The following is a 26,925-nucleotide window of genomic DNA, read 5'->3' as shown; positions in this document are numbered from 1 at the left end:
AGCTGGTAATTTCAACCGGGCAAGGCGGGAAAGTGTTAGAATGCACTAGCGTGCTCCATTTACTTTTGTCCGCACCTCTGCCAAGCTTTGGCGGCACCCGTAGACTACTACCGAGAATAAATCCGCAAAAAGTGGACAAAATCAAACATTGGTGATTTCAAACAAGCACTGAAGGCCCTGAAGAGAGGATACTTTTATCGCGAACGCGCTAAGGGCCCTGATCTGCTTGGAACCCGGCGTAGTAGTTGCCGTGTCAAGGAAACCTGGATTGGACGAGAGGGTCTTGAGGTCATACGTCGAGTTGCGAAAATGAAAACTGTTTAAAGCATTCGATATATTGTGATTATAGGGTCGCCACCATAGCAGCACAAGGCATAGACCCAACATTGGAAATGTGTTGGCAAAGTATTGTCCTTTGCCAACACATTTCCAACATTGGGCCGGCGCTTCGTGCTGCTTGAAAACATTACTCAAACGCCATTATGGCATGTAAGAATGTAAATTAATTGCGGTGACGGAGAATTCGAGTAATAAGATGGATATCGCACCTGTACCTCTGGTCGCGAGTCAGACACGCTATACCGTTAGACAGTCGAGGCACGTTCGACTTCGTTAATTGTAGGTCCGTGTTTCCGAAGTCATGCACAGAGGATCTCAGAACTCTGAAGGAACTCATTAACCCTATGACGTCACACTCTTAAGGAGGAGCTAAGTACCCGCCGAATTTTATTTCATTTGTATGCACACTGATCTGGACAGCGTTGCAGAAGCGCTATCTGTCGGTTTTACTTGCACGGAAACAGCGGCCACCATCTTGCCTGTTAGATTTGTAGAAAAAAGATAGTTGTCAGATGAGTACCCCTTAGCTTTATCAGCTTAATAACGGCTGGTTATCAATACGCGTTACCATAACGGCTACCTCGACGGTTAAAAAATGCGGAGACTATGCACAGGGGATTGCGCCTTCGCTTTTGTTCAAAGCCGGTACTAGTGTATGGGTGCAACAAAGACATGCGCCTGGGACAATTTATTCGCAGCGGAGGGGGGGAGGGGACTAATAATTAGCCGGAGTTGGCCGCTTTGCGTCTCCTGATCTGGGCGCAGACGTTTCCGGGCTTACACGAAGAATTGTTCTACTTAATGTACTGACCCATCACTGGCTTCAACCGACATGCTTCTTACCACGGCATCTATAATTACAACGTATTCCGACAGGCGGCCTACACTTCAGCAAACGCGTTTGCCATTTCTTCTTTTAAATGCGAATTCTCCCAGAGCGTGGTGAAACTAAGCACCGCCCATAGCCCCTTCCCTCCTACTTAACGCTCTTCTGAGCTATGAGTATCTCACCAGCCACGGAGGCTCAGTGGCTATGGCGTTCGTGCGCTGAGCACGAAGGCGCGTATTTGATCTTGTGGGCCTCAGCAGCTCTGACTCGGTGGCGGAGAAATGCAGCAAGAGACCGTCTTCTATGAGATTATATGCTGTGTAGTCTATACTGCAGTCATTCACACACAACTTGCCATGCTTGCTAAACAAATTCCTAGCTGAAGGTCATGACTTAACCACATGTAATAGAAAACAGACGCGTGAAATTTTTGTCATCCCAGTTTTTGTCCAGCTAATGGTATTCACTGTATTTCCATTGCCCTTCAGTTTTTAGTACTGTATGCTTTCGTGCTGAAGTGTACTGACAATGTCTTTCGATCAGTCAATTTGTATGGAAATGTAACTGTGCACATGTCTTCAGCATTCCCTGTTGCCTATATGCAGCTGCCTTGTACGGGCATCAGGCACCCTCAAGCTGCCAATGGCAGCTTTTCCGCCTGATGACCCCGAACAAGTCATTGGAAATAAAAGTTTTGAATTGAATTGAATTGATATGAGGGCGTGGTAAAGGACCCGTATCTCGCGTATTTCTTCTCATTTCAGTGGCACTACTTGCATTCAGTGTGAAATTTGTACATTTCATTGTATTATACTTCGCGTTTGCACACTTAGGATCAAATCACCTTGTGGTGATTACAGTACTTGTAAATAAAAAAATGTGAGGTCGACGCTAATCCTGAGCCCCTAACTATGCAGCGTTCCTAATAGCATGTGCCCAACTTCTAGGTGTCAAACTCTACATTGTAACACATACGAATATTACTTTGGCCGTCATAACGGATGCTGACGGCAGACAGGCGAAATGCAGAGAAATTCACCTTTTCCTTCACAACTGCTGTATTGCACGACAAAGACATAGCTCGGCTGGAGGATGATACCATTGAGATAATTAAGAGAATAAAACTCTCCTTTTCAGTTACCCTGTTGCAAAGAACCCCCACTCCAGTATTTCGTGTAGCCTCATGGTTGTCTCACATTATCAAATAAAATTGACGGGTTTCTCTCATTTGAGAAAGACATTCTGATTTGTTCAAATAGATATTGTTTGTTCATTTTGGTACGCCAACCTGCTATAACGACCGATTGTCTTGTCGTAGCGGAACCTTTTGTTGCATTGCACATTCACAGGAGGTCACAACATAGGTCACAACAACGTTGCTACGAGAGCAGTCATGGTGTGCTACCGAATGTGTTGTCCTTTCGACAGGGTGACAATTTCTTACAATGTGACACATACTCTGTTATTTTTTTACGGTGCTTATATGCTTTTCCAGTGGTGCGGTATTAGTGTGGCAATGCATTATAGTTATGAAGCTTCTGAGGCTACTTCATGGCCTACCGGCACCTGCCGATTGGTGGAGTAAGTCCTCGAAGCCACCGTAAGCTGCGGTGCCATTTCCTGAAATAGCTCCCGCAGTGGCAACACGGTTTCACTAGTGTCGAAATACATCACCGAGTTTCCAGGTAGAGCGATCTTGCTGCTTAAAATTCTTTCTATGAACAGTGTTTTGTTATCTTCAACAATACTGTGAAAATCTGAAATGCATTTTTCCCTGCATATCTTTCACTGCAGAGGCTTCGGGCGAGGCATACATGAATACTGAACGTACGTGTTACTTTTTCGTTAATAAAACGAAGCAGGCAAACTTCTTTTGGTGGCAAAAGTTTCTGCAAGAACGTCTTTCTTGTCTTAGTAGAAAACTTTCGATTTTCCATCGCTTTATGAACACTGCAATCACACGAACCGAATTCGTCTACTTTGGATGTGTTCGCAAGCTGTTAATTTTCTAGTATGAGAGATTAATTGATCGAATGGCTCTTCGTGGAAAAAAAGCTTATTTATTGAAATGCTCCCAATAATTTTATGAAAATCGAATCATTTGGGCAGACAGAATAGCAATAATGTTGCGTATCACTGAATGAGAAGTCTGATATTTCTGCAGCCTCAATGACACTGTTATTAGGCCAGTAATCACCAAAAACCACAGACTCTATTAAACGCAACGATGCTCTGATTCGTAGTGAAGATTATCAGCAAAAATCCGTATCAAGCGTTCCTCCCAGTTCTTTATATTTGCCTTTTTCCTTTCATCTTCATTCTGAAACAGCCTCAGAGGAATAGGTTAAGCACGAAACGACATTGCGAACGCACGGCTTCTTTCAGTGTAATATCATTCAACATTGCAGTGTAAAACGTATGATGGTTTTAAAGCATTCGTCTTTGCTTGTTAGTTTTTGAACAGGAATGTGATGAGCTCTAGATTTCCAGAAATTATATCAACCCAATTCACTCTGTTTCAGTGATCGCGTAAGTAGAAAATGTGCTATGTATAGAAAATGTGTTAGAGCATTTTCTTGTTTTTCTTAGCATACTTGCGTTGTTTTTATGTTTGAAGTTATTGGGCATGCTTTTTTCGGTTACTGCCTTTGTGCACAATGCGGCCGAGATTTGGTTCATTTCGCATGCTCATCAGCCATGCATTTTACGCGAATAAGCAGTTCTATAGCTGTCTTTGGATGGACAGAATTTCATGTTTTTGTTTGTCACGTGATACAATATCTGGTAAAAATTTGCACTGCGCGAAAAATAAGCGTTGCCTGGAACCGAAAACAGGCCAGTCGCTGAAGTTGGATGTTTGGAGGCGTTACGGAAATAAGCTAAGGTCTTAGTTCTTCCAAGTACCGATGCGCGGAAAAGCCTTGGTTCCAAGAGGCATACAAGCAGGGAAAGTGTAGAGGTCGTCATGATATCCCTGAGAAGTATATTCTAGCAATTAGCACCTACACGAAACACGAAGCAAAACTTCCAAACCTAGAGTATTTCCCGAACATCTCGTGGTTTTCCTTTCTTTCTGTGCTACAAATATGTACATGCTGAAAACCACGGATGTTTACTTCTAACGGCATAATTTAAATTCATATCAGCGTATTTGTGCGTGTATCATTTCAATTAAAAAAGGCTAGCGCATAAGACCATGAACGTTCAGTCATAAAACATATATTACTAACCGATGCTGTCAACATCTGAGGCATTATTGCCGTGGTGTACTCTCCTTTTCTAACCCTCTTGCAGAGCTGAACAGCGGAGAGAGTTAATTTCTTGCCTTCTTCTTTTCTGCTGCGGACTTCTTGCCTGCAAAATCCTCATAATCGACCAGTACAAGGCTAACAGTAAGCATGTTGTTTCCTATAGTTTCCAAGTTCCAAAATTGGGCCGATTAGCTGTTCTGCTGATGTCTAATCTAAATGTCTCTAATATCTACAGCTGTTGCCTAGCGACCATAGTCCTTCACATGGAAAGTGATAAAATGCCGATTATTAAAGAGGTTGGGAAGGGAGACGCGGTCGCTTCAGTACTGTTTATCGCAGGTTCATACGCAGTGTTCAGAGAATTCGACTGGCAAGAATACGGGATAAAAGTTAACAGAGATACCTTAGAGGGGACACGACAGCCTATTATCACGCATACCCTGCTTATCGCCTTTAATTCCCAACAGGTTAAATTACAGTTCCCCCGATTTTGAGTTGATTCTGTGTGGTAAATATGTTTAAAACGAATTTTTTTCGTTTCTGCTGCGAACTACTTGCTGGTCTGGCAACCTCTGACCGCTGACGTCACGAGTGCATACACGACACGCGTCGTCTGCTGCGAACGGTTGAGGTGCTTGCATGCACACCGTATATAGCGGTCGCTCGAAAAGTTTTTTTTCTTTTAGCCTAGCGAAATAAAATGCATTTTCCGTGTTCTCTTTTGGAAAGCCTTGAACTTAGTACGCGAGCTGAGTGATCCTTGGGAAAGCGGACTTGCTCGTGGCGCCCACTTTCCGATCGTTGAGGAAACAGAAATCTATGGACCCCTGCTTTCTTATTTACGCTTAGAAGCATGCTGTTCGTATGTTATGAGTGTGGTCTCTCTTGAGCAGTCAAGTGCTCCCGTATGTGAAAAGCGGCACGTGCCGTGCATGCTTTAGCTAATGTGCGTCGTGAAAGCCGCGGCGTTTTGTAGCTAGCTACCAAGTTCTTGTCCGCTATTCATCGCTCGATAATTAAACTCAAATTATCAAAAGGTGCACTACAGTAACCTTTAGGCACGAAAGGAGCAGAGAAAAGTGCCGAGTGCGACGACTTCCGCGCTGCATGTACGCGTTTGTAAGTCGAACATACATTTCCTTCGACTCATAGAACCTTTTTGCAGAAACCACGCCGCTTGCAAAACCCTACGTGACTTGAATGCTTTTACTGTCCGCACCGATGAATAGTCGCCGCCGTCTAAATGAGTGCTTCGAAAAATGAGTCTAAATGAGTGTGCGTGGGCATTGTGCCCCAGGAGTGCGACGATTACTACAACTACAGCCCCGCGCTGAGGTTGTTTACATGGCTGTGCGCAAACAGTACTGCTCGTTTGCGTGGCATAAAACGCCAAGTGGGTTATCCTTATCTTAAATATTACGTACTCTTGCTCACAACTTGCACTTTTACTCATTTACACACCACGATAACACTGCAATAAGCGCCGATGATGCTATATCGCCTGATTGGGAAACGCTTCGCGTAGGATACCGGCGCTTTCCGCTGATTGTATCTGCTTTCTTATGTCACCAAAATTTAATTTTAGATCGGTTTAGCTAAAAATACATTCGGACATTCCTTGAACTAATGAAAACAACCATATTTGTTGTCTACAGTCGACGCCGACGGCTGCTGCCGGCTGCCTTCTGCACATGCTATGCAGACCGGGTCACATATATATCGGCACTTCCCCCTTATTGTACTCGCGTCAAGCGATGTAGGCAGTCGTCGCTTTGAAGACACTGTAGCCGAAACTACGCTCGATAGCTATTTGCAGGCGCTAAAACTTGCGAATTCGCTCTCCGCAATCGCCGAAATCGCACACATGAATCCTATGTACTCGCTAGGCCTCGTCACGAAAGGGGCCAGCGGTCCACCGTTAACAGAAATTCAAGAATATGGCAAAAGTTCCTCACTGATTAGTAACAAACTGTGAAGGTATGATATGTAGCCGCTTGTTTCGCTTTTTTCGATACGGATAAGGTAAACAAGCGCAGTTTTTCCGGCCGTCGCCTCACCGGGCGTAAAGCTTTCGCTCGGCCGCTTTCGGGCGTAAAGCTTTCGCTCGGCGTTTTCTACCCGTGTCGCTTGCCTCGCCGTTCGGTTCTATGCGCAGGCACCGAATGAAAGCACATCTTCGCTGGTGCACGCACATCGCGAATGTCGCCGTGGCTAGCATGAGGTCCAATAAGTTATAAAATTCTTATGTTTATAGAATGTCATACCAACTAGTCCCCTACCACACTCTTCTGGTTGCCACTAAGCTGACTCTTTAACATTACTACGATGCGCGATCGTTGATCGTGCTGGTGTCGTCGTCAGACTAGCGTGACAGACCAGTGCGTCAGCGACGGCATTTGCGTAGCGATCAGCCCACCGACCGTCGGTCGCCGTCGCATCGGCCTATAGTGTGACCGGACCCTACCTATACCGAAGAAAAACTGCGTTACTGTTATTATCGCTTTTGCGGCACCAATCAGTCATATATGGGAGACGATTGCTACTTCGGTCGCCCGCGATAGTACAGGGGTGAAATGAGACATCGCTGCACATATTGCAGCAACGAGAGCAGACGACGTTGCTCCGTGCATGTGCTAGTGACGTCACGAGAGCTTTCAATATGGCGGTCGCTGCCGGTGGGAGGAGCCTCCCGGTCTCAATTTCGATCGTATTTTTTGGAAAATACAGCGCGTCCCGGGCACCAAATTTCAGAAATTGAATAATGAGCTCTTGCATTAGTTACTGAAGCAGAAAACTGCAATATGAAGAACGACCATGTCATGGCCCCTTTAAGTAGTAATCTATGGTTTGCTGATGATATCGCCTTGTAAGGGGGCTAACTGCAAAGCAATATTCCGGACCTTGGAGGGCAGATCAGACCCCCGTGGTGGCTCAGTGGTTAGGGCGCTCGAATACTCATCCGGAGTTCCCGGGTTTGAACCCGACCGCAGCGGCCGCATTTCTATGTGGGCGAAACGCTAAGGTGCCCGTGTGCTGTGCGATGTCAGTGCACGTTAAAGATCCCCAGGCAGTCGAAATTAATCCGTAGCCCTCCACTGCGGAGCCTCTTTCTTCCTTTCGTCTATTAGCCCCTCCTCTATCCCTTTTCTTATGGTGCAGTTCAGTTGTCCGCCGATATGTGAGACCGATACTGCGCCATTTCCTTCCCCAAAAAACAATTTTCAGACCAGAACGGTGGTTCTAAGAATTAATATACAGAAAACTAAAGAAATTTTCAAGTGTCTTTGAAAGGAAGAGCAGTTTACAAGAGACAGCAAAGCACCGGAAGAGGTACGGAAGTACAGATCCGGACCACGAAAGTGAAATAACCTGGTGAATAAGAATTGGGTGAGGTGCATTTGGCAAGCACTCTCACGTGATTAATAGCAGCTTACCAAAACCCTCAAATGAAAAGTACATAGCAGCTGTACCTTACCGGCACACTCATCTATGGGGCAGGAACGTGGAGGCTAACAAAAAGGGTTGAACCTAAACTGAGGGCAACAAGGCGAGAGCTATCGAAAGAAAAATGGTAGGTGTAACATTAAGAGACAGGAAGATCCAGAGTGGGTAGGGAACAAATCCGAGTTAATGACATCCTAGTGAAATTGGAGAAGAAAAAAATGAGCGTGGGCAGGGCACAAAATTGAAAGTCATCATAACCGATGGTCGCTAAGGGAAGCTTGATGAATTCCAAGAGAAAGCAAGCGTAGCTGGGGTGGCAGAAAGTCGGATAGGCGGGTGAGAAAAAAGAAGCTTGCTCGGGAAAAAATTTCACACAAATTGAGAATTGTGAGACGCTGTTATGGAAATATTAAAGGTAATTTCCATTGTTCTTATATGTAGCAAAATCTTTCTTTTACACTGTTTCCACCGATCGCATCGAACAGCTAAGACTGCCATAGAAAACCAATGGGGAAGGCTTTCGGCGATAGTAAAAATGATAATAGAAAAAAAAATACAAGACTGCCATCGGGTGATCTGCGGATATACTGATTGTTAGAGTGAAATCTTGCATTATATGAAAAACTGTACTCATAAAGGGTTTCCCGCTCAAAAATGCCTTTGTCCAGAGCTGCTGGGTATGAGGTGGCCGCAGCTGGCACAGGATAGTTAATTGATATGGGAGAGGCATTTGCCTTAACGCGGACGTATATTTGGTGATGACGATGACGAAGTCTGCCTAACGCTCAAATGCTGCTTCTCGTAGGGAACAAAGAAGACGCCGCCACCGGAGCTCCCTTCATCATAGAACCATTCCGAAATATCGTTGGGGACCCCAACATCAACCGTAAGAGGACCTCTTTCCTCATTTAGCAGCTCATGTAGCCACAAACGTTGTATTAGCCTAAAAGAACGCTCTTATCGCCTTTGCTTCTCTTCCTCTCTGCCTCTGGCGACGCAGAGCAGCCCATTTCCCTCTTCCCGCTGATATGCGTCTACGGCGACACGCTTCAGCCGACGACCCTGATGCCCCCGGAGGGCATCTGCGACTTGCTGTTCTACGACTCCTTCTTCAAGGGCGGCCAGAACAAGATCGGACCTCGCGCTGTCCCCACCGCTTCCCTCAGCATTTTCTTCAAGCTGTCGCAGAGCGGCACCTATACTTCCACACAGATGGGCATCGGCTTCTCGCAATAGTACGGTGGCCTATGTCATTAGACACCTTTAGCATACCGTGTACCGTTTTGACGTCACCGTTGCCGGAGTAGCGGAATCCCGCCCACCGCCGCTGAGCACGCGCCGATTGGTCCCGATGCTGCAGGCGCGCGCGTAGCTGCCGGGTACCTGGCGCCATCTGGTGCCGTCAAAGCGATTTGCACATGCGCATTGGCTGCGCGCGAACTCACGGTGCTCCGGTACTGGTAACGGTAACACGGTATACGGTATGCTAAAGGAGCTTATTAGATACTTTCAGAGCAGGAGGACCTTATCGGTTTAGGGGACAGGGAAATAGCGGGGCGCAATTGGGCATCCGCATAGCAGCAACTCTCCACGGGTTATTGCCCTGCGTATGCACACTGCGTTATGGTCCTGTCCCTCTAAACCATAAGGTCCACCTGTTGTAGAACTTCCTATTAAAGGGGTAGACACACCACATTTTTGTGTTGCACCTCTCGGTTGTAAATAATGCGTAGCGATTATGTAAGCATGGTACACGATGTTAGAAGCACGAACTAGTATTATATAATTAATAATCTTACGATTTGTACCCACCAATTTCGGTTTCGTTTCGCAGTTGCCAGGTTTCTACCCGCCGCGGTGGCTCAGTGGTTAGGGCGCTCGACTACTGATCCGGAGTACCCGGGTTCGAACCCGACCGCGGCGGCTGCGTCTTTATGGAGGCAAAACGCTAAGGCGCCCGTGTGCTGTGCGATGTCAGTGCACGTTAAAGATCCCCAGGTGGTCGAAATCATTCCGGAGCCCTCCACTACGACACCTCTTTCTTCCTTTATTCTCTCAATCCCTCCTTTATCCCTTTCATTACGGCGCGGTTCAGGTGTCCAACGATATATGAGACAGATACTGCGCTAGTTCCTTTCCCCCAAAACCAATTATTATATTATTATTATGCCAGGTTTCTACACGACGTCAAAAACCAGACACTGCGCTATCACGTGGGACCGGAAAGCCGTGACGTCGAGTGGGCACGTCGTCTGCTAGACACGCACGTGCGTGTCCTTATTATCTCCTGCTATTTGTATTACCAAAATACACTTGGGAGAGAAAGGGAGAGAGGAAAAATTTTGATTTTTGGGCTCGAGGGCGGTCCATTCTATTTAACCGAAGCGCTTGCGGCGGCGTTCCGCGCACAGCACAATAGCGGAAGCCAGTGGATGGGCAGAGGTAGAAACTGCGAGGCCATCTTCATACGAAGCTGTAGTAAAGTCGCGGTGTTCGCACCAGGTTTCAGTACCATTTATTTCGCGTCCTTTTTGTACGTTTTCGGGGCTACTGTGATCTTTAGAGAAGCAGCCAACCGAAACATCAATCTTCGGCACCATGAGAAAACCCAAGTAAACCAGATGATCGAAAAATGCCAACCTGGGCTAAAAGACGAGAATTCTGGAGTCTCGTCTATGGACGCGTACTCACAGGAGTCAGGAATCCCGCTCACACCATCGACGACGCACTGCGCAAAAATTTTGCACACGCTGACGGTGCAGCACGAACATGCACGCCAACAGACATCATTGAGAAAGCATGCGATACACACCTGACGCTTTGGCACTATTGGTCCGCTCTGTCAGCTCTCCGCAGCGAGAAGACGCTTCGCAGCTGCGAGGTAGTAGAACGTTGGCATGGCGCCAGGGCTCGGAAAGCATTTTGCTCGAATGCCGATGCCAGCGAGGTATGCCGGGTTGCACTCGTAGCTGCTGTTGTCGAAGTGTAGCGAGCATATAATACTTGCTCGGAGTCCAATAGTGGCGCCCAGCTGCACCCACAAAATCTATCCAGGCTTGTTTCTGAGCGGCATCCTGGGGAAATTTATGCAACACTGCTCCGGTGCCAGACTTTCTGAGGCAAAAGTCAACAACGCACGAAACCAGAGGCATGGCGATTGGTGTGCCTAGAAGCCCACTGTGCGCGTAAACTGAAACGCAAGCGGGACTGCTTGACTGGTTCGCTCGCTACAACAGCATGCGTTGACTCGTTGGTCGTGAGTCGCAGTCGCGAGCGTTTAGGAAAAGAGATTCGCGAGCAAGGTTGCTAGGCCGCAAAACCGCAAAACTTTGCCCCTACGTCAGAAAACTGTGCAATGACGTAACAAATACCTTATATGTTTTCTTCTCCGTACCTACGTCACGTTGATTCACTAGAGATGGGTCGGAGTTCCAAGAGCGAGTATTTTCACAAACTTTAAGATGAGATTAAAATATATTCTAGACCTTCTTCCAATGTGTGTGACCTCACGTTAACACACTTCCGAAAAAAAAAAACAGCACACGAGCATATATTACAGGAATACCGGGCACTACAAGAAAAATATGCGAACTGGACAGAATTTTACACTGATGGCTCAAAAACAGCAGAATGTCGGAAGCGCGGTTGTACAAGGAGACTGGCAAAATATAGTAAGGCTCCCTAACTGCGCATCCATTTTTACTGCCGAATGTTATGCATTCTCTATAGCTGTAGACAGAATAATGAATAAAAGCATTCAAAGCAGCATAATATACACATATTCACGGCATTACATTGCAGAAATGCAGGCGAACACTTCCTGGGAAACATATTACACAACATAGAAAAAATCAGAGCACAGGGACATATAATAAAATTCTGCTGGGAGCCGAGCCATGTTGGAATATACGGTAATGAAAGAGCCGACCAATGTGCTGCATAAGCTCGACGTGAAGAAATAAAGAAAGTCAGCATAACTCATAGAGATTGCATGCAACTAATACACAGAAATCTCAAGGCTAAATGGCAGGAAACCTGGGACCTTGAAGTAGATAATAAACTGCATTTGGTAAAGCCCGTACTTGGAGAATGGAAAACCTGTAGTCACCAGGAACTTTTTATAGAGATAATATTACGTATTAGACATACCTTACACACAATTTCCTTCTAACAAAAGAAGACAAACCTATTTGTGAAAAATGCGGAGATGAAATTACAGTACACCACATCTTAATCTCATGCACAGAAATTGAATCACCGAGGAAAAAATATTTTACTCCATGCTACAAAGAACACATTCCTATTCACCCAACACTGATTTTGGTCAAGATGCACTTATTGATATCTCAAGTGTTTTTAGCTTTTTTAGGGAAGCAGGTCTCCTTGAAAAACTCTGAGTTTCAATCTTGCGCCTAGCTATGTATGGTGATACACCTCAGCCACCTTCTCATTCTGATAACAGGGCTGATGTTCTTTTTTTTTTTTTTGATGGGTTGTCAAGCTCGAGATCCTTGCCGCGGCTAGGATAGTTGCTGAGGTTACCCGACTCTCTTTAAAGCTTTCACTAATAGCCATTTTTAAAGTTTTTTCTCATTAATAACAAGTACGAACTAAAGTATTTAGGCCTGTACACCACTGAGTTTTTCACGTTTGTAGAATTCCGCAGAAAACAATTTTCATACAGCTTGAGCACGGCGCATGATAGCCTTAGATGCTTATGCGCCATTAAACCCAACACAACCTTAAATATTTTAGATCACCCTTGAGTTTAATACTTGGCTCCTATGGTGCTCACATACCAAGGAAACGTATGACAGTCTTCGTAAAACCTTGGAATTTGGTGTCTCTACCCCTTTAACGCAGTGTAGACACCTAACATTTGGGAGCGTGTTTTCTTCTTTGTAAAGATGCGTAAGACATTATTATGCATGGATTACCACGTGGCATTCTCCTACAGTCGCTAAATATTTGATAATTTAATTTCTTTCTTCTACCGTTTCGGTTTCAACAGCTGAACGTTGCCTGTGACGTCGGAGTGTGGTTATAGGTCACGTGAGGCATGAAGAAACTGCAATATAATCGCTGCTTCCATATTCGTTGTCATTCCTGCTCTCGAGGAAGGCTGGCTGCAGCACTGCAGCGAATTAAAACAATGCAGCAGTGATCATGTCGCAGTTTTTCCATGCCTCACCTGACCTATAACCACACTCTGACGTCACAGGCAACGTTCAGCTGTTGAAACCGAGACAGCATGACAGAAAAATTGGATTATAAATTATTTAGCTGCCGTAGGCCAATATCACCTGGTGATCCATGCATAGTAGTGTCTTCTGAATTAATGTAGAGAAAAAACATGCCACCAAAATTAGACGGCTGTACTCCTTTAACGATTGTGGGGAGCGGAGCCCAAGGAAACGATCCGGAGCAGTTTGGAGTGGAGCGAAGCGGTGGGGGAGGATGTGGAGCAGCTGGGAGCCGAGCGGTGATGTTGGGAATTCGGCGCACATTCAGACGCGCTTTGTGCACGTTTACTGCGACAGGACTATTATCGTGTTTCATTTGGAAGCAGACAAACTGGCCAAGAAAAAGACGTAGACTGAATAACTGCGCGTTTCTGCTCCAGAAACGCGCATACACAGTGACGCCTCTTTTCACTCTTTGTAACTTCTAGAAGCCATTTGGGCCCTGTCTGAATTTTCGCAACTGTTATCACAAAGATTAGACTGGAATCAACTCCTTTTGTTTAATGCGCACTTAACTAGCCCAAAAACACACAGACAAGTCTTTTTTTTACTAATTTATGGTGAATTCCAATCGCAGGCGCGGAGCGGTCTGCACGCTCTGTGATAGAGCGCCTGAATCCGGCGCAGAGCGCGCGACCCGAAATTGCGATTGGAGTACACTTGCTCTGGCCAGAGCATATAAGGCGCCGCTATCGCCGCTGAAAAAGAACGTCACGAAAACTTCCGGTCGGATCCGCCGATTTCGGCGGAGCAGCCCCGACTGCTCCACGGAGCAATCTCGGCTCGGCAACCGCTCCCTGTCCACGATTGGAAGACGCGATCCGTGCCTCAGATCTGCGTTTGGAATACAGTTGCTCCGAAAAAAGCAGGAAAAGTTGCTCCAGAAGTGCTCCAACTCTGCGATTGGAAGTCACCATTAGATGCCTCAAAAGATTAACCAAGTACTCTTATTAAGTGTTGCTCAAATATTTAGGGGAATCCCCCAAGGTGGAGTAAATTTGTTATATGGGAGTAATTACTCATTGGCATCCAACCGAACGCAGCCAAACGGCTACAAAGGAAAGTTATACAGCTATCTCGGGAACTTCGCAGTTAAAGAAAAATTCGTCTTGGGCGCGGGTTCAAACCCCGGACCAAAACAAATTTAACTATGAAGTTTCCGAGAAAGCTGTATAGCTTTCCTTTGTAGCCGTTTGGCTGCGTCCGGGTGGATGCCAAGGAGTAATTACTCCCTTATTAACCTTATTAAGAGCTCCGGCACTTAATGTACTCTGACTCGGTCCTGCGACCTTTCCAGCGGTGCATCCGAGGCCGTGCAGATCCTGAACTCGGACGAGGGGGACACCTACATGTCCAACCTGTGGACCGACGTGGGGCTCCGCCACTACGGCATCCTGGACGTCGTGCCTGGAATCACCGACTTGCGCGACTTGCACAGCCTGTTGTGGGTGAGCCACGCTCCTCGAAGAGTGCACGCGGTGCGGCTGTTTCCGCCAGTACTGCGTTCCACGAAAAGACCTTTAAGTGGATTCTAAGACTTCTACGCCGGATTCTCGCTGTTACGCTTTTTCGTCGTCAGTGTCAGAGTTTAGCTGGCTAAAAATTTAGATCCATGTATGGCCCATGTACTTCAAAAGCGCGCACAGTATTTGTAGTTCCGTATGGTGTATATGAAGCGCCTACGTGGCAGCGTACACAACAAGAATTGTTCTGCTTGTTAAAGGGAAGCTGAAATGGTTTTATGAAAATTCGATTTTATTCAAGAAATCGAATGTACGGAGCTTTTAGAGAAGGCGTGCAAAGTATTATAACAGCGATGCTGTTTAAGCCGGACGTTGTTCCGTTAGTCGTGCGCAGCGGTGGCTGTGTTCGCAGTAATGATGTCACCCACGGACGCCTGACGCCCACTGTCGGAGCGGACGACAACTAATACAAAAAAACAGACGCTCTCCGGGCGTTGCGTAGTCACGTGGTGATAATAAAAGGAGCTGCGCTCCGGCGCCCGACGACATAGCGACCGTGTCTCCGATGGAGATGGATGGGGCCACGGAAAAAGAATCTCTCTCCCGAAGAAGTGGAAGCTCGGCGCGAAAGCCGACGTGCCGCTGCTCGGGAACGGATGCTACGACTTCGGTCCAATCCCGAATATCGTGCTGCTGAGCATGCCTCAAAATGTCAGCGAGTTCCAACAAAGGATTCGAATGGTGGATAAGATAAGCACTTGTACGAGCTGATGACTGAGTGTTCGTTCATCTTGGGTGGGGATGGGTACTATAGACAACAGATAGAAATGACGAGTATAATCAAGGTTAACTTAATCGAACCAAACTCAAACTGCCTCCCTGTGTCATCAGTCTTACACGAGAGTGTAATCTGCCCTACATTTCTAGCACTAGCATTTAAAATGGTGATGTAATCGCTGATTAAAACCGCGATGATGTACACGCTTCTGCTCACTGCATCGAGAAAGTGCGAGGAAACTCGTTGTGACGTCATTACAGCCGAAACTTCAGATGTCCGCTGCCTTCGCCTGCATGCTACTGTGCCTCGTCCGATACCGACAAAAAAAAATTCTTCGTGAGCTTCACCTTCGATGTCATTGATTTTCGTTCATGAAACAACTGTTTCTTCACTGGAAACGTAGCGACGTCGTACGTGACGTCATTATCGGGGCCTCTGCCCGTCGCTGTGCACTGTAGGAGAAGCATCAACGCCGACGCCGCTTTGTTCAGCGATTACGCCATCATTCCAAACTCTAGGGCAAAACGATTTCGCAGGCTTGAACTGCATGTTTCACACATTCAGCCCTCTTGAAGTCATCGAATTGTAAAGCCTTTTCAGTTGCCCTTTAGCCAGACGATCTTGGAATACCTGGCCCTTTTTTACGCTTCTGTAAGCAGCACAGGAAAAGCTCAGTAATTCGTCACGGGCCGTAAGTGCAGTTCTTGGTAATGCGCTTCTGCACTAGTTGAACGCAGCGTTTCGCTAGTGTATGCTCAAGTTATACAGCGTTAGCTGTTAACGGCACAAAAATCGGGAATACGATGTTGGCGTTGACGTCCGTACAGGGAGAAGTGTGCCAGAAAAAAACACAGAGAGAAAGGAGACAGCAAGGGGATCTTTAATGTGCACTGACATCGCCCAGCACAGGGGCGCTTTTTCCGTTTCGCCTCCATCGAAACGCTGCAGCTGCGGCCGGGTTCCAATTCGAGTATTCCGGCTGACAAGCCGAGCGCTCTAACCCCTGAGGTACAGCGGCGGGTTGTGAGAGAAGCACTGGCCTATGCAGGCGAAGCACGAGGGAACATGCAGCTGCGCCACTGCATATCGGCTATCGCCGGGTTCTAGCTCAACGCAGTACAGTTTGGGTTTGCTAGTTTTTTCGCGTTTCATCGTATTAGTAGCGTGCGCATTTAGAACCGAACAGGACGGACATGAATCAATGTGCGGTACATGACCATTCTGGCTCTTTTTTTTTTTGCTGCAAAATGTTTACTCTCTTTTACCGATACGAATCTACAAGAAAGACCGTTCGATGAATACCACACGACACTAAATGTTCACAGGGACATCTAGTTACATCATGTTTTGGCAATGCGATAGAAATACAAGCTAATAATGCCTTTCCCTGAAGTGACGTCATAACAGGTCTGGTGACTCTACTTCCTTCCATCGATCGCATTATCCAGTCTGGTGACTGCACGTCCCTCCAGCCAATGAAAATTATCCTGTCTGATGACGTCACCTCTCCCATGGAATGGGCGAATGTTATTACTGACGCATTTTTTTTCAATGGCGCTTTTAGTTCGATCGCACTAACATGCAACACATTGGCTTTTAATTATATCGCTCTAATACGCAACACATTGTTTCTGCTGTTCCCGTCGACCCCTATCTGTAACCTCAGATCGGCGCAAAAGGCGGCGCTTGTGCTGACCCATTCATTTGGCTGAAACCGAACGCAGGCGCTGAGGAGTCAGCAGCAGTGGAACCTGAATCAGCTGAACACCGCTCCAAAGCCTACAGCGTACCTCGTGCTGGGGGCGACGTTCAAGAACCCCCGCGACGGCCCAGCATACGCTGCCCTGGAGATGCTCTTCGCGTAAGACAGTGCACGGTGGCCATTCGAATCGGCCGGAATCTTCTCTCAAAAACAAACCAAGCTAAAAATTCTGGGCAAACAATTTTAATTCTCGAAGCTGCCACTGCGTGCCGCACGACGCCGAAGATTCGTAATTAGTGAAAGGAATCGCTTTACGACAATTCAAAATTCAGTCTCCCATGATTGAAACCTGGTAAGGGTGCCTTGGAACTCGAAGGTAAAAGAAGATTTCCAGAAGGATCATTCTTTGTGATAATTTAAGATCCAATGTCCCGTTGCTTGAAACCTGATAAGGGTACCTTAGAACGCGCAGGTTGGAGAAAAAAATATTTCCTGGAGGATTATTTATGTAGCGTGTTTGGCGACCATAAAAAAAAACATTTTGTTAGCTTTTTTCATAAACTGTATCATCATCACATGCTACACGATCCCTCATTTCGTCCCCCAGATACGTGTCAAACCGCATTGACCATCGTCACAAAGTTGGCATTGAAACATGTAACACTAAAACGGCATTTCAGTCTTTCTCGCCTCGTACATCACACAAATGGAACCACCTTCCCGTAGATATCGTCGTTTATTAGTGATAACCAGCATTTTCGTGCTGCACTAGCTAGCATTGTATAAGAGGAGGATGAAAATATTTTGCTTCGTAATATGGGTTGCATCTGTTTATGTATTTTTGTCTTGTAACCACTACCCTTTTTAATGTCTTTCACACTGAGAGTTCGATAAACGGAATAAATGAAAAAGAATGTATTCATCCCGGTGCTAATGCCGGGCAGATCGGCATCTTCAGGACCTGGGGCAGATCAGGACCTGGGGTTCATGGATGACAAGAATAACTAGAGTGCGTCCCTGGCAGCGGTCAGTGAAAAACAGTTGGTAGATTGTTGGCTTAAAAGCAGGGAACGGATTTATAGACTAGGTTTAACCAGTCTTAATGCGCTGGCAATAAAGTAACTGGTTATTTGTTTGTGCAGGGAAGGGGTTGGGAAGAAATTAGTTTAAGAAGAGCATATATAGAAAAATACTGAGCTTGGCAGCACCCGCCATTCACTCGTTTCAAAGGTGACCACCTAACTTTTCACCCATCGATCTGCGGGGAACATCACGTTACGTGGGCCTGTCAGAAAACGCAGGCAGCGCCAATAAACCACACGCCAGCACCGGAGCAGTGGGAGGCTGCGCTGTCCTGCTCGAAGCCCGAAGAGCAGCTGAAACTGATCGACAGGGCTCGCAATACCGCAAAGGCCACTGAGCCCTGGACTGAGGGACCGACCTACGCCGCGAGAATCCTCTCTTACAATAGAGTTTTTCATTCATTCCTTCATTCATTCATCTATACCATGAGAACTTTGAATGCTCGGTACACTGCAGTGACCTTTGATTGCCGTCGGAACTAGTCGGAACTAGCATTCTTGAGCGGGAAAACGTTTATGAACATAATTTTTTTTCATACAATGTAAGATTTCACTATAACAATCAATATATCCGCAGATCACGCGACGACAGTCTTGTATTTTTTTCCGTTCACATTTTTGCTATCGCCGAAAGCGTTCCCCATTGGTTTTCCATGGCAGTCTTAACTGCTCGATGCGATCGATGGAAACACTTAAAGGAAAAAAAAAGAGTTCGCTACGTATCAGAATAATGAACCAATACCTACCATTTTTCCATAACAGTGTCTTACAATTTTCTAATTTTTAAAATGTTTACCCGAGAAAGCTGGACTTGATTTCTCTGATACGCATTACCACGGCTAGGTGTTTTTCTTAATACTGACGGCGTAGATTCCACGGCAAAATGCAGCGCTAAATGGCTAAACAGAAGTTATAACAGCTTTCGCTGATAACAGGCGGTAAGCTCACCTCTTCACCTCTAAGAATTTTTCATTAGTCGCATTTCAGCGAAGAGGAAATGTAGACCATCACGATGAACTTAAGCGCGCAGCCTACGACTATGCACTAGCTTTTTCTCACAATTACAAGTTCATACATAAAGAAGGGCCCGATGAACTAGAAATTAACTTGATCAGAGTGGCTGTTCGGGCGAATTGGTTTGCCATGACGGAACATATAGCGCTAAGACACCAGCTCGTCCTGGTGTCTCAGAGCTATGTTTCGTCATGGCAATACAAGTTAAAATATCCTCACTTAGTTACTTGCTTCCGCTAGTAGTTGCCTACAGGTGGCGCTAGTTGATATCTTCAGAAAAGCTGGGCTTGTTTGGAAAGCCAGATGATCTTGATATTACGTGGTGACGGGTGTGAACGAAATTTCAGTGAACAGGATTTGTCCCCGCCGATTGGCTGATAGACAAGGGTTCAGAACTGAACACTCGAGTAATCGGCGAAACCAAAAGCAGTATGAAATCGACGTTCGGTAACTGTAGGGTGGAGTTCTGTGATATCGTGTCGTCGCAGTCGTCCACGTACGCCGCATCCCTAAACCCCTATATCGTAAAACCTGCACAGCCGTCCCGTTCGACTGCAGGGTCGTCAACGCGTGCCGCAGCACTCGCGCATGCGCCATAAACGCTCAACATGCAGCCCAACCCTCCACCGCTACTTTGCAGGAGGTTCCCCGTGGATGCACTGATTGCTCGCACACATCTGGCAGAGAGGGACGACGACCGTTATGACTGCCGGATCACGGGCCCTACTGTGTACAAAAACCCGCCCATGGGGTATCAGCTGTCCTTGGTGAGTGTCCTGCGCAGCTAATGTTTCGTTCGAGTTTTTGGAGCGAAAGCTATATTCCTCCCATGCTGAGCCTGAAGGTCATCTGGCTCTTGGATTCGACCTCTAACGGGAGGCGCGCCGCGTGTGCAAAATCGTGCGTGGCAGGTGCCTCGATCCTCTTCTTCATCGAAGCCATAGCTGCGCGCTTCGCAGTCACGTCCGCCGCCGCGCTGGCTGCTGCTCGGCCGCTTGCTCTTGCACTTGTGGCACGTGATGCATCACGTGATTTGCTCTCGCTGAACTCTTAAAAAAATAAAGATGAACCAAAGCTATACCGTGCGTATAATCTTGCTTATCAGGGCTTTCGCTCTGTACATCCTGGCTCAGGTGAGTTGAGCCATGGCCACTTTTTTTAAGCTTCGGCATTAGATCCACGATGTTGGAAAAAATCTTCCCGACCATTCCTGTGAAGCTTCAAATGGTAGGCAGAAATATCGAGAGAAGGAAATCCCTCCGTAAAGGGAGAGAAAGCCGGAGGACAATGAGATGCTGGGAGGCGACGGGTCGCTAGTGGGTAGAGAGTGGAGCGTGGGTACGGCATGTCACACGGTGAGGAAGGGCAAGAACCTAAACGCAGGTGCCGCCAGCATCATGCCCTTTCGCAAGGAAATTGTGGTGACGTCAAAGTGGTCTTGACGTGGATCCCTGGGGGCAGGTGGAGTGCAATTTATTTCTCGACGACGATCACGGAGTCCTTTTTGGTCTTGACGTCACGGATTTGAACGGAGTGGCGGGGAAAATGCGTTCCCTTTGAGATTCATATTTTGCAGCATTAACGCGTCTTCTGGTTCCGAGCAAGCATCAGCATAGCGAGAACAAGCCATAGAATCGATTTTTACAGAGAATAAGAATTGAATACAGTTATCCTCCTGGTCCCATTAATAAAAACTCTTCCCAAATGGCATCCTGTTATGTTTCAATCAATACTTTCCGCGTTCACTATATAACCAGTTTCAGTGTGACCTGGTGCTAACAAGCTGTAGTGTTCGACGCTAGAAAGAAGGCCGGAAGATGGGCTTCTTTGAGCACTCGATGAACAAGAGGTGGGAAGCTAGCCTTAGTTCGCTAGGCAACGTTTCGACAAGACGACTTAAAGCCAAGACAAAACAGGTGCGAAACCAGGCCTAGACGAACACGAGCCCCCTTGTCGAAAAGTTGGTCATCGAACGGTAGCTTACCCCTCGTAATTTTTTCATGGTGTCTTCAAAACAGCAGTGTTGCAGCTCTAAAAAATTATGGACGACCAATGCGATTAATGAGGCAGAGTATGCGTTAGCGTTAGTCGCTGCCGCTGACAGGTTCAAATTTCGCCAGTAGGTGACGTGACACGTTCTTCAATCACCGTGTGACACGCCGTACCCCCTCTCCACTTTTCCACAACCCTCTATTCGTCTTCCCTCTCCCTCTTTTGTGAATGGGGCGAGGTACATTCCCCCTCTCCATTTTGGCAGCAGTCTTTGGCAGGCTTCAGGCGGACAGACGGACGGACGGAGTTTTTCCCAACCCGTAGGTTCTAATGCTAACGCAAAAAAAAATTGCTGTCTAATCCGTGCTCCGCCTAGATTGTTCCACTGCAGAAATGCATGCGTGCTGACCGAAGTTCTGTTGCCATAAACAAAGTAAAGCAGTAGTAGTGGAAGGTTCCACCAATGACGACGTCATTATGTGAGGTCAGAGCGTCTTAGCAACACAGCAGAAGGCAAGCGAGATATCCAAAATGAAAATGGTCGTTCAAGCAAGAGCGCCTGGTTAGCTGAGTGCCGAATATTCAGCATCCAGTGCATACGCGCTCATTGGTCCGGAGATACCGGATTTTCGGTCACCTCGCGCACAAGTGATCGCGATTCTTGTTTGAACGGCTGTGTACCGTGCGGCCACGGCAATCCTTGTCGCCGGGGCGCAGCTCGCTAGAAACTCTCCCAGGCTAACAATCTTGAGTCTTTTCAATGTCGTTATTGTACGTAGTAATTAAAAAACCGTTCGCAGTTAGTACTGCTCCACTCGACGATATTTAAAGCAATACAACAACACACGAGAATATTTTAAAACTCCTCTAAGTCTCACTAGGACACCTATGGATGCCCTGTATGTAGCCTTGGTGGACGGAATCGGGACGGACAATGGGAGTTGAAAATGTATCCGTTAAATGCACTCCTGCGTTAATAACCACGGGTCCTTCTCCTCATTGTTTGATTCACGATCTGTCCGGCGCAGGTGGACGTGGTCCAGTTCTTGCACGAAAAACGACATTCGTTCGGCCGCCCACCGGCCGCAGTGTCGTTCACCATGCAGGCTCGCTGGTACCGGCCTACTGACACCAGCTCCCATTATTACTACCAGTTTTGGCCGGCCGGATACGTCTACCCGTACCCGGGCTACAAGCCGGGCCAATCCTGTATCAGCCTTGAAAACAAGGAGCCGTTCACCAGCCCCTTCTACGTGAGCTCTGGCTTTACTCAGACGCGCGGAATTATTTCTCCCTGCGCTGCTGATACGCTGTGGAGGATAGAACCGGTGTGTTCCAATCACAGGCCAAATATCCACTAAGTTGAAGGTTTTAATTAAGGTGCTCAACGGTTTTTTTTTCTACACGGGTCGCAATATTTATTTAACGCATGGAATTTATTAATTTTATTATTTCACTCACAAACGTGCTCTGTCGAGAGTAGCGCATAAGTTAGAATAGAAATTTGCTGAATCAGCGAACTATGAAGAACAAATTAAGTAATAGTACATAAGCGTTTGCAAACGCTGTACAATGCGTAGCACTCTGCCATACATAGGACTGAGCAAACACTTCTACGCAGTAACAAAAGAAGAAATATAAATTTATCAACAGGTCAGAAACTAAAATTCAGTGTTGATTTAAAAGCCTAAAGTTTCAGATCTACAAAATTAGGCACCAATACAGATGCACCTCACCTGCACTTCCTAAACTCCGCATCAGTTGGCATCAGTAGAAAGAAAAACAAAGCAAGACCTTTGAATTTGTTCACATTTGCTTAAAACGAGCGATAGTTGATAGTTCCACGATAAATGTTTGTTGTGAAACCGAGCTCGCCCCCAAAAGGAGCGCATCCCCTGGGTGATTCTACGGATCGCTCGAGCTTCTCGTGTAGTCCGACATACTTCCACGCGCTGTAACATTTGCACACTGACACAGTCGTTCAAACTAGACAGCCTGGACAGCTCTACATGAAAAGCAGTTCTCAAACGGCAGACGCGAACGTAAGCAAACCGCCCACTTTAGCAGACGACAGCGCAGACTATACCCCGAACCGGCGGAACTGGGATGCCTCCTTTGCACATATTGTGTGGTGTTTCTGAAATGCGTCGCTTTATAAATGACGCTTCATACTGCCACATTCTAATCTTGGATGTTCTGGGCTTCTTTTCACGAAAGGCCGACCTCGCAGGTTCATTGTGAAATCAGAAAGCTACTTCGAAAACTTTCGTGTACGTGTATTCCTATGGAGCATTACTCCAGTTGCCGAATGCAGCTGCGCCACCGATCACGTAAAAGATCGGTTTCGGCCCATAACATGTTTCATCGCTATCACTGTCGCTGCTGTTAGGGAGCGGCCGGTCGTCGATCCCTCAAATAAAGTCATCTTCGGTTTCATCAGTTTAATTCGAAATTCCTCTAACTTTAAACCATTTTGCAATGTCAGAAGACACCGCGCGCTCCGAAATAAAAATCCACACACATAGTCGGCGTTACTTCCCAGTCAGCCGTTGCCATTCGCCCTGAGTATAGGCCTAAACATTGTTTTAAATGGCCGAGTTGCACAACGGTCCGTTCGGAAATATGATGCCGACAGCAGCAGGCAGGTGTCGCCATATGCCAACTCCCCGGGAGCGTGCTGCGCAAAACTGTTTACACACGCGAAACGCAGCTGATCTTTGCGGATTTTTACGCTGAGAGCCGTTTATGGAGCATTCTTCTTGAGGCGAGCTTCAGTGTAATTCGACGACACAGATGGCGCGACACTCAAGCCATATAGAAGTATAAGGTCGAACAACGTAGAAAAAGCTGGTGGGAGCCAGACTTGGCACGATACCAAAACGTATCTTTAGTGGAGAGTGGGTCCGGCGTGTCACACTGTGGCAGCTGGATTGGATCCAGAGAGTGGAGCTTGGGTACGGCATGTCGCACGTAAATTGACTATTTCCCACCACCTGCTCGCATAGTGTGAATCCGTCAGCGGCTGCGGCTTCTCAGTCCGGACGAGCACTGATACTGAAGCATACTGTGCGGCGTCAGTCGTATTGATGTTCGTGTAACTTTTTCCTGGCAGTTTACAGACTGGCACCAGCAACATTGGATTTATTAGAAATATTTTATCGAAGTGTAGAAAAATCCGCAGCGTGCGTTCTTCTCGTCTTGCCAACACGGTGTGATGGCGATGTCTACAGTGGCCATCCTATTAATGCGAAACCGTTAGTTGGGTCATCGACACAAAAACACGGCGTCACCACAAAAATGGCGGTGTCACAAAACTCACGATTGGTGGTCGAAACTGTGTGACGTTATCAAATTCGGGAAAATACGAAATGTTAGCCAGTAGCAGCCAGTGCTATTCCTTCTCCAATTGCAAAGGATTAAAATATAAATAGAATACAAAAGAACTGGACATGAAACGGAATAGAATTGGCATAAAACAAAAATCAAACTGGAATAGAATTGGAATAGAATTGCGGTGCTTTTTTTTTTCATTTCTCGCACATCAGTTCCTTGTGTGCCCCGGTACTATTATACTGCGGCTGGAGACAGGAGTCCACCGAGCGCGGAAACGCCTAGGACTATGTCGAAAAGTGACACATTTCAGGAGAATAGAGGATTGCAAACCTTTATTTGTCTCTAACAATTTCAACATCATTTATTGAGAAATTACCCCGGCAAAAGAGTCTTATAAAGCATCACTCTTTAAACTCAGTTAAAACTGTTTTTTGAGTGGTTCAAATCGCTCATTGTGAGCAACAATGGGCGGTCAAGCATCCAATCGTATTTTTGTATTACGACCAGTGTGTTCGCTCGAAAATTTCTGACGCCAGCTGAAGTCAAAACGCTGTATGGTTTTCATATGTTGCACGTCACGACTAATGAATATTGACCAGGACACAAAGAAATACGGTAATGCGGTGTGATGTGATGAGCTACGAATTAATTTCGACCGCTTTGATGCGTTTATTCTGCACCTATGCGCAGCAAATCTGTACAAACGCTTTTTAGTTCGCACGGCTGCCACTACGCGCCGCGTGGCGCTGAACAACTAAAATGAGCGCAGGAAGTCCGAATGTTCGGTACATCGCATTTATTTTCTATGGTAGTCGGAAATAGTTTATGTGAGCGCAAGAAGCATATCATAGGTCAATTCTTGCAGAGATGAACAGTAAGCTATGATAATAACAATTATCCAGCAGAATCTCCTTGGAATCACTAGTTTTCTAAAAGTTTAAAACATCCCCAGGAGTTATGCGGTGATCGCTCCTGACTGCCAACAGATGGCGTTAGTTGCTGAATGTACAGGAAAGCTGGGCATGCAAAGTGTCAGTGCACGGCCGTTTTTGAATTTCGGCTGCTTCAAGGTGCGTTGGTGGCCAGGATCGAACCCGCGACCCTTAATTCAGAGGAGGGTCGCTCTGGTATACGTTGGAGTAGAAGTGGGTGCAGTGGTAAACGAAATTGCGCAGCTTTGCTCGGCGGGAAAACAGTACAAGAAGCGACTGGAGCAGTTCGCGGACGGACAAGAGATCATGTTCGCTTTCAACGAGCGAGAGGGCCTGTCACTGCTGTTCGACAACGAGGCCACCATCAGAAAGAAGGTGAGCTGTTCGGCGAGCGACGACCTCGGTTCCCAAGCGAGCATCGCATCATCATGTGCACGAAGGCTCCTCTTTCAAGCGCTGCCGTGTTAGTTGCGTCTTTGCCTAATTCGCTTGGTAAAATTTCGCGTTAATTTATTTATTTTAAAATATGTCCACGTATTCAGCATATCAGTGACGTCTCGGTACCAAAGGAAAAGCCAGAAAAAGACTGTATTAAAGTTGACTAGATTTGACCATGCTTTTTAGGCTTGGCAACAGCTAGGGAAATTATCGTTCCAATTTATTTTTGGTCTCCGAAGTGACCTCACGGAGCCGGTTGTTTAAATTAATGCGGTAGCATTAGAAGATTCATTGGCAAAAAAGTGTCATGTCGGTCATAACATACATACATTGTCGGGAGGGAAGTGACATCTACGCGTTTAGATGTGTCTTTATTCCGTTCGTGTAGCTATCTCTAGACCTTCGGGGAAACATCTAACTGCTAGCTAGATGACCCGAAGACATGACTGCAGGCAGACAGATGCGTAAGGGTCCGCGAAAACAACCATTAAAGAAAGACACAAATAAAAAATAAATGCATAAACAGCTTCTAATGCTATCGCGTTGCCAGCACATGATGCAATTAAGCGCCCATGTGTGTGTGTGTGTGTGTGTGTGTGTGTGTGTGTGTGTGTGTGTGTGCGCGTGTGTGTGTGTGTGTGTGTGTGTGTGTGCGCGCGTGTGTGTGTGTGTGTGTGTGTGTGCGTGTGTGTGTGTGTGTGTGTGTGTGTGTGTGTGTGTGTGTGTGTGTGTGTGTGTGTGTGTGTGTGTGTGTGTGTGTGTGTGTGTGTGTGTGTGTGTGTGTGTGTGTGTGTGTGTGTGTGTGTGTGTGTGTGTGTGTGTGTGTGTGTGTGTGTGTGTGTGTGTGTGTGTGTGTGTGTGTGTGTGTGTGTGTGTGTGTTGCTTTCGCACTAGAGAACCGCCGTCTCGTCGGTTGGCAGCCGGACGCGCTATCCACAAGACTAACTTACCCAGCCTTCCTTTCAGACGTTAAAGATCCCCAGGTGGTCGAAATTACTCCGGAGTCCTCCACTAGGGCACCTTTTTCTTCCTTTCCTCTTTCACTCCCTCCTTTATCCCTTCCCTTACGGTGCGGTTCAGGTGTC

At 46.6% G+C, this 26,925-nt stretch overlaps 1 protein-coding gene across 1 annotated transcript in view; it reads left to right on the top strand.

Annotated features, from left to right (window-relative positions):
- LOC144109582 (uncharacterized) overlaps window positions 1–26,925 on the top strand; it is a 35,057-nt gene that overhangs the window by 5,780 nt on the left and 2,352 nt on the right. The window contains exons 4-13 of the mRNA XM_077642402.1: window positions 2,963–2,995; window positions 3,691–3,697; window positions 4,463–4,560; window positions 8,669–8,749; window positions 8,864–9,098; window positions 14,404–14,554; window positions 17,072–17,208; window positions 19,786–19,912; window positions 22,166–22,390; window positions 25,646–25,777. Of these exons, the coding sequence (XP_077498528.1) occupies window positions 2,963–2,995; window positions 3,691–3,697; window positions 4,463–4,560; window positions 8,669–8,749; window positions 8,864–9,098; window positions 14,404–14,554; window positions 17,072–17,208; window positions 19,786–19,912; window positions 22,166–22,390; window positions 25,646–25,777 (1,226 nt within the window). The remainder of the gene's footprint in view (window positions 1–2,962; window positions 2,996–3,690; window positions 3,698–4,462; window positions 4,561–8,668; window positions 8,750–8,863; window positions 9,099–14,403; window positions 14,555–17,071; window positions 17,209–19,785; window positions 19,913–22,165; window positions 22,391–25,645; window positions 25,778–26,925) is intronic.

This window comes from Amblyomma americanum, chromosome 11, assembly GCF_052857255.1.
Source record: "Amblyomma americanum isolate KBUSLIRL-KWMA chromosome 11, ASM5285725v1, whole genome shotgun sequence".
Taxonomy (NCBI): domain Eukaryota; kingdom Metazoa; phylum Arthropoda; class Arachnida; order Ixodida; family Ixodidae; genus Amblyomma; species Amblyomma americanum.
This window is presented reverse-complemented; position numbering and strand designations above follow the sequence as displayed.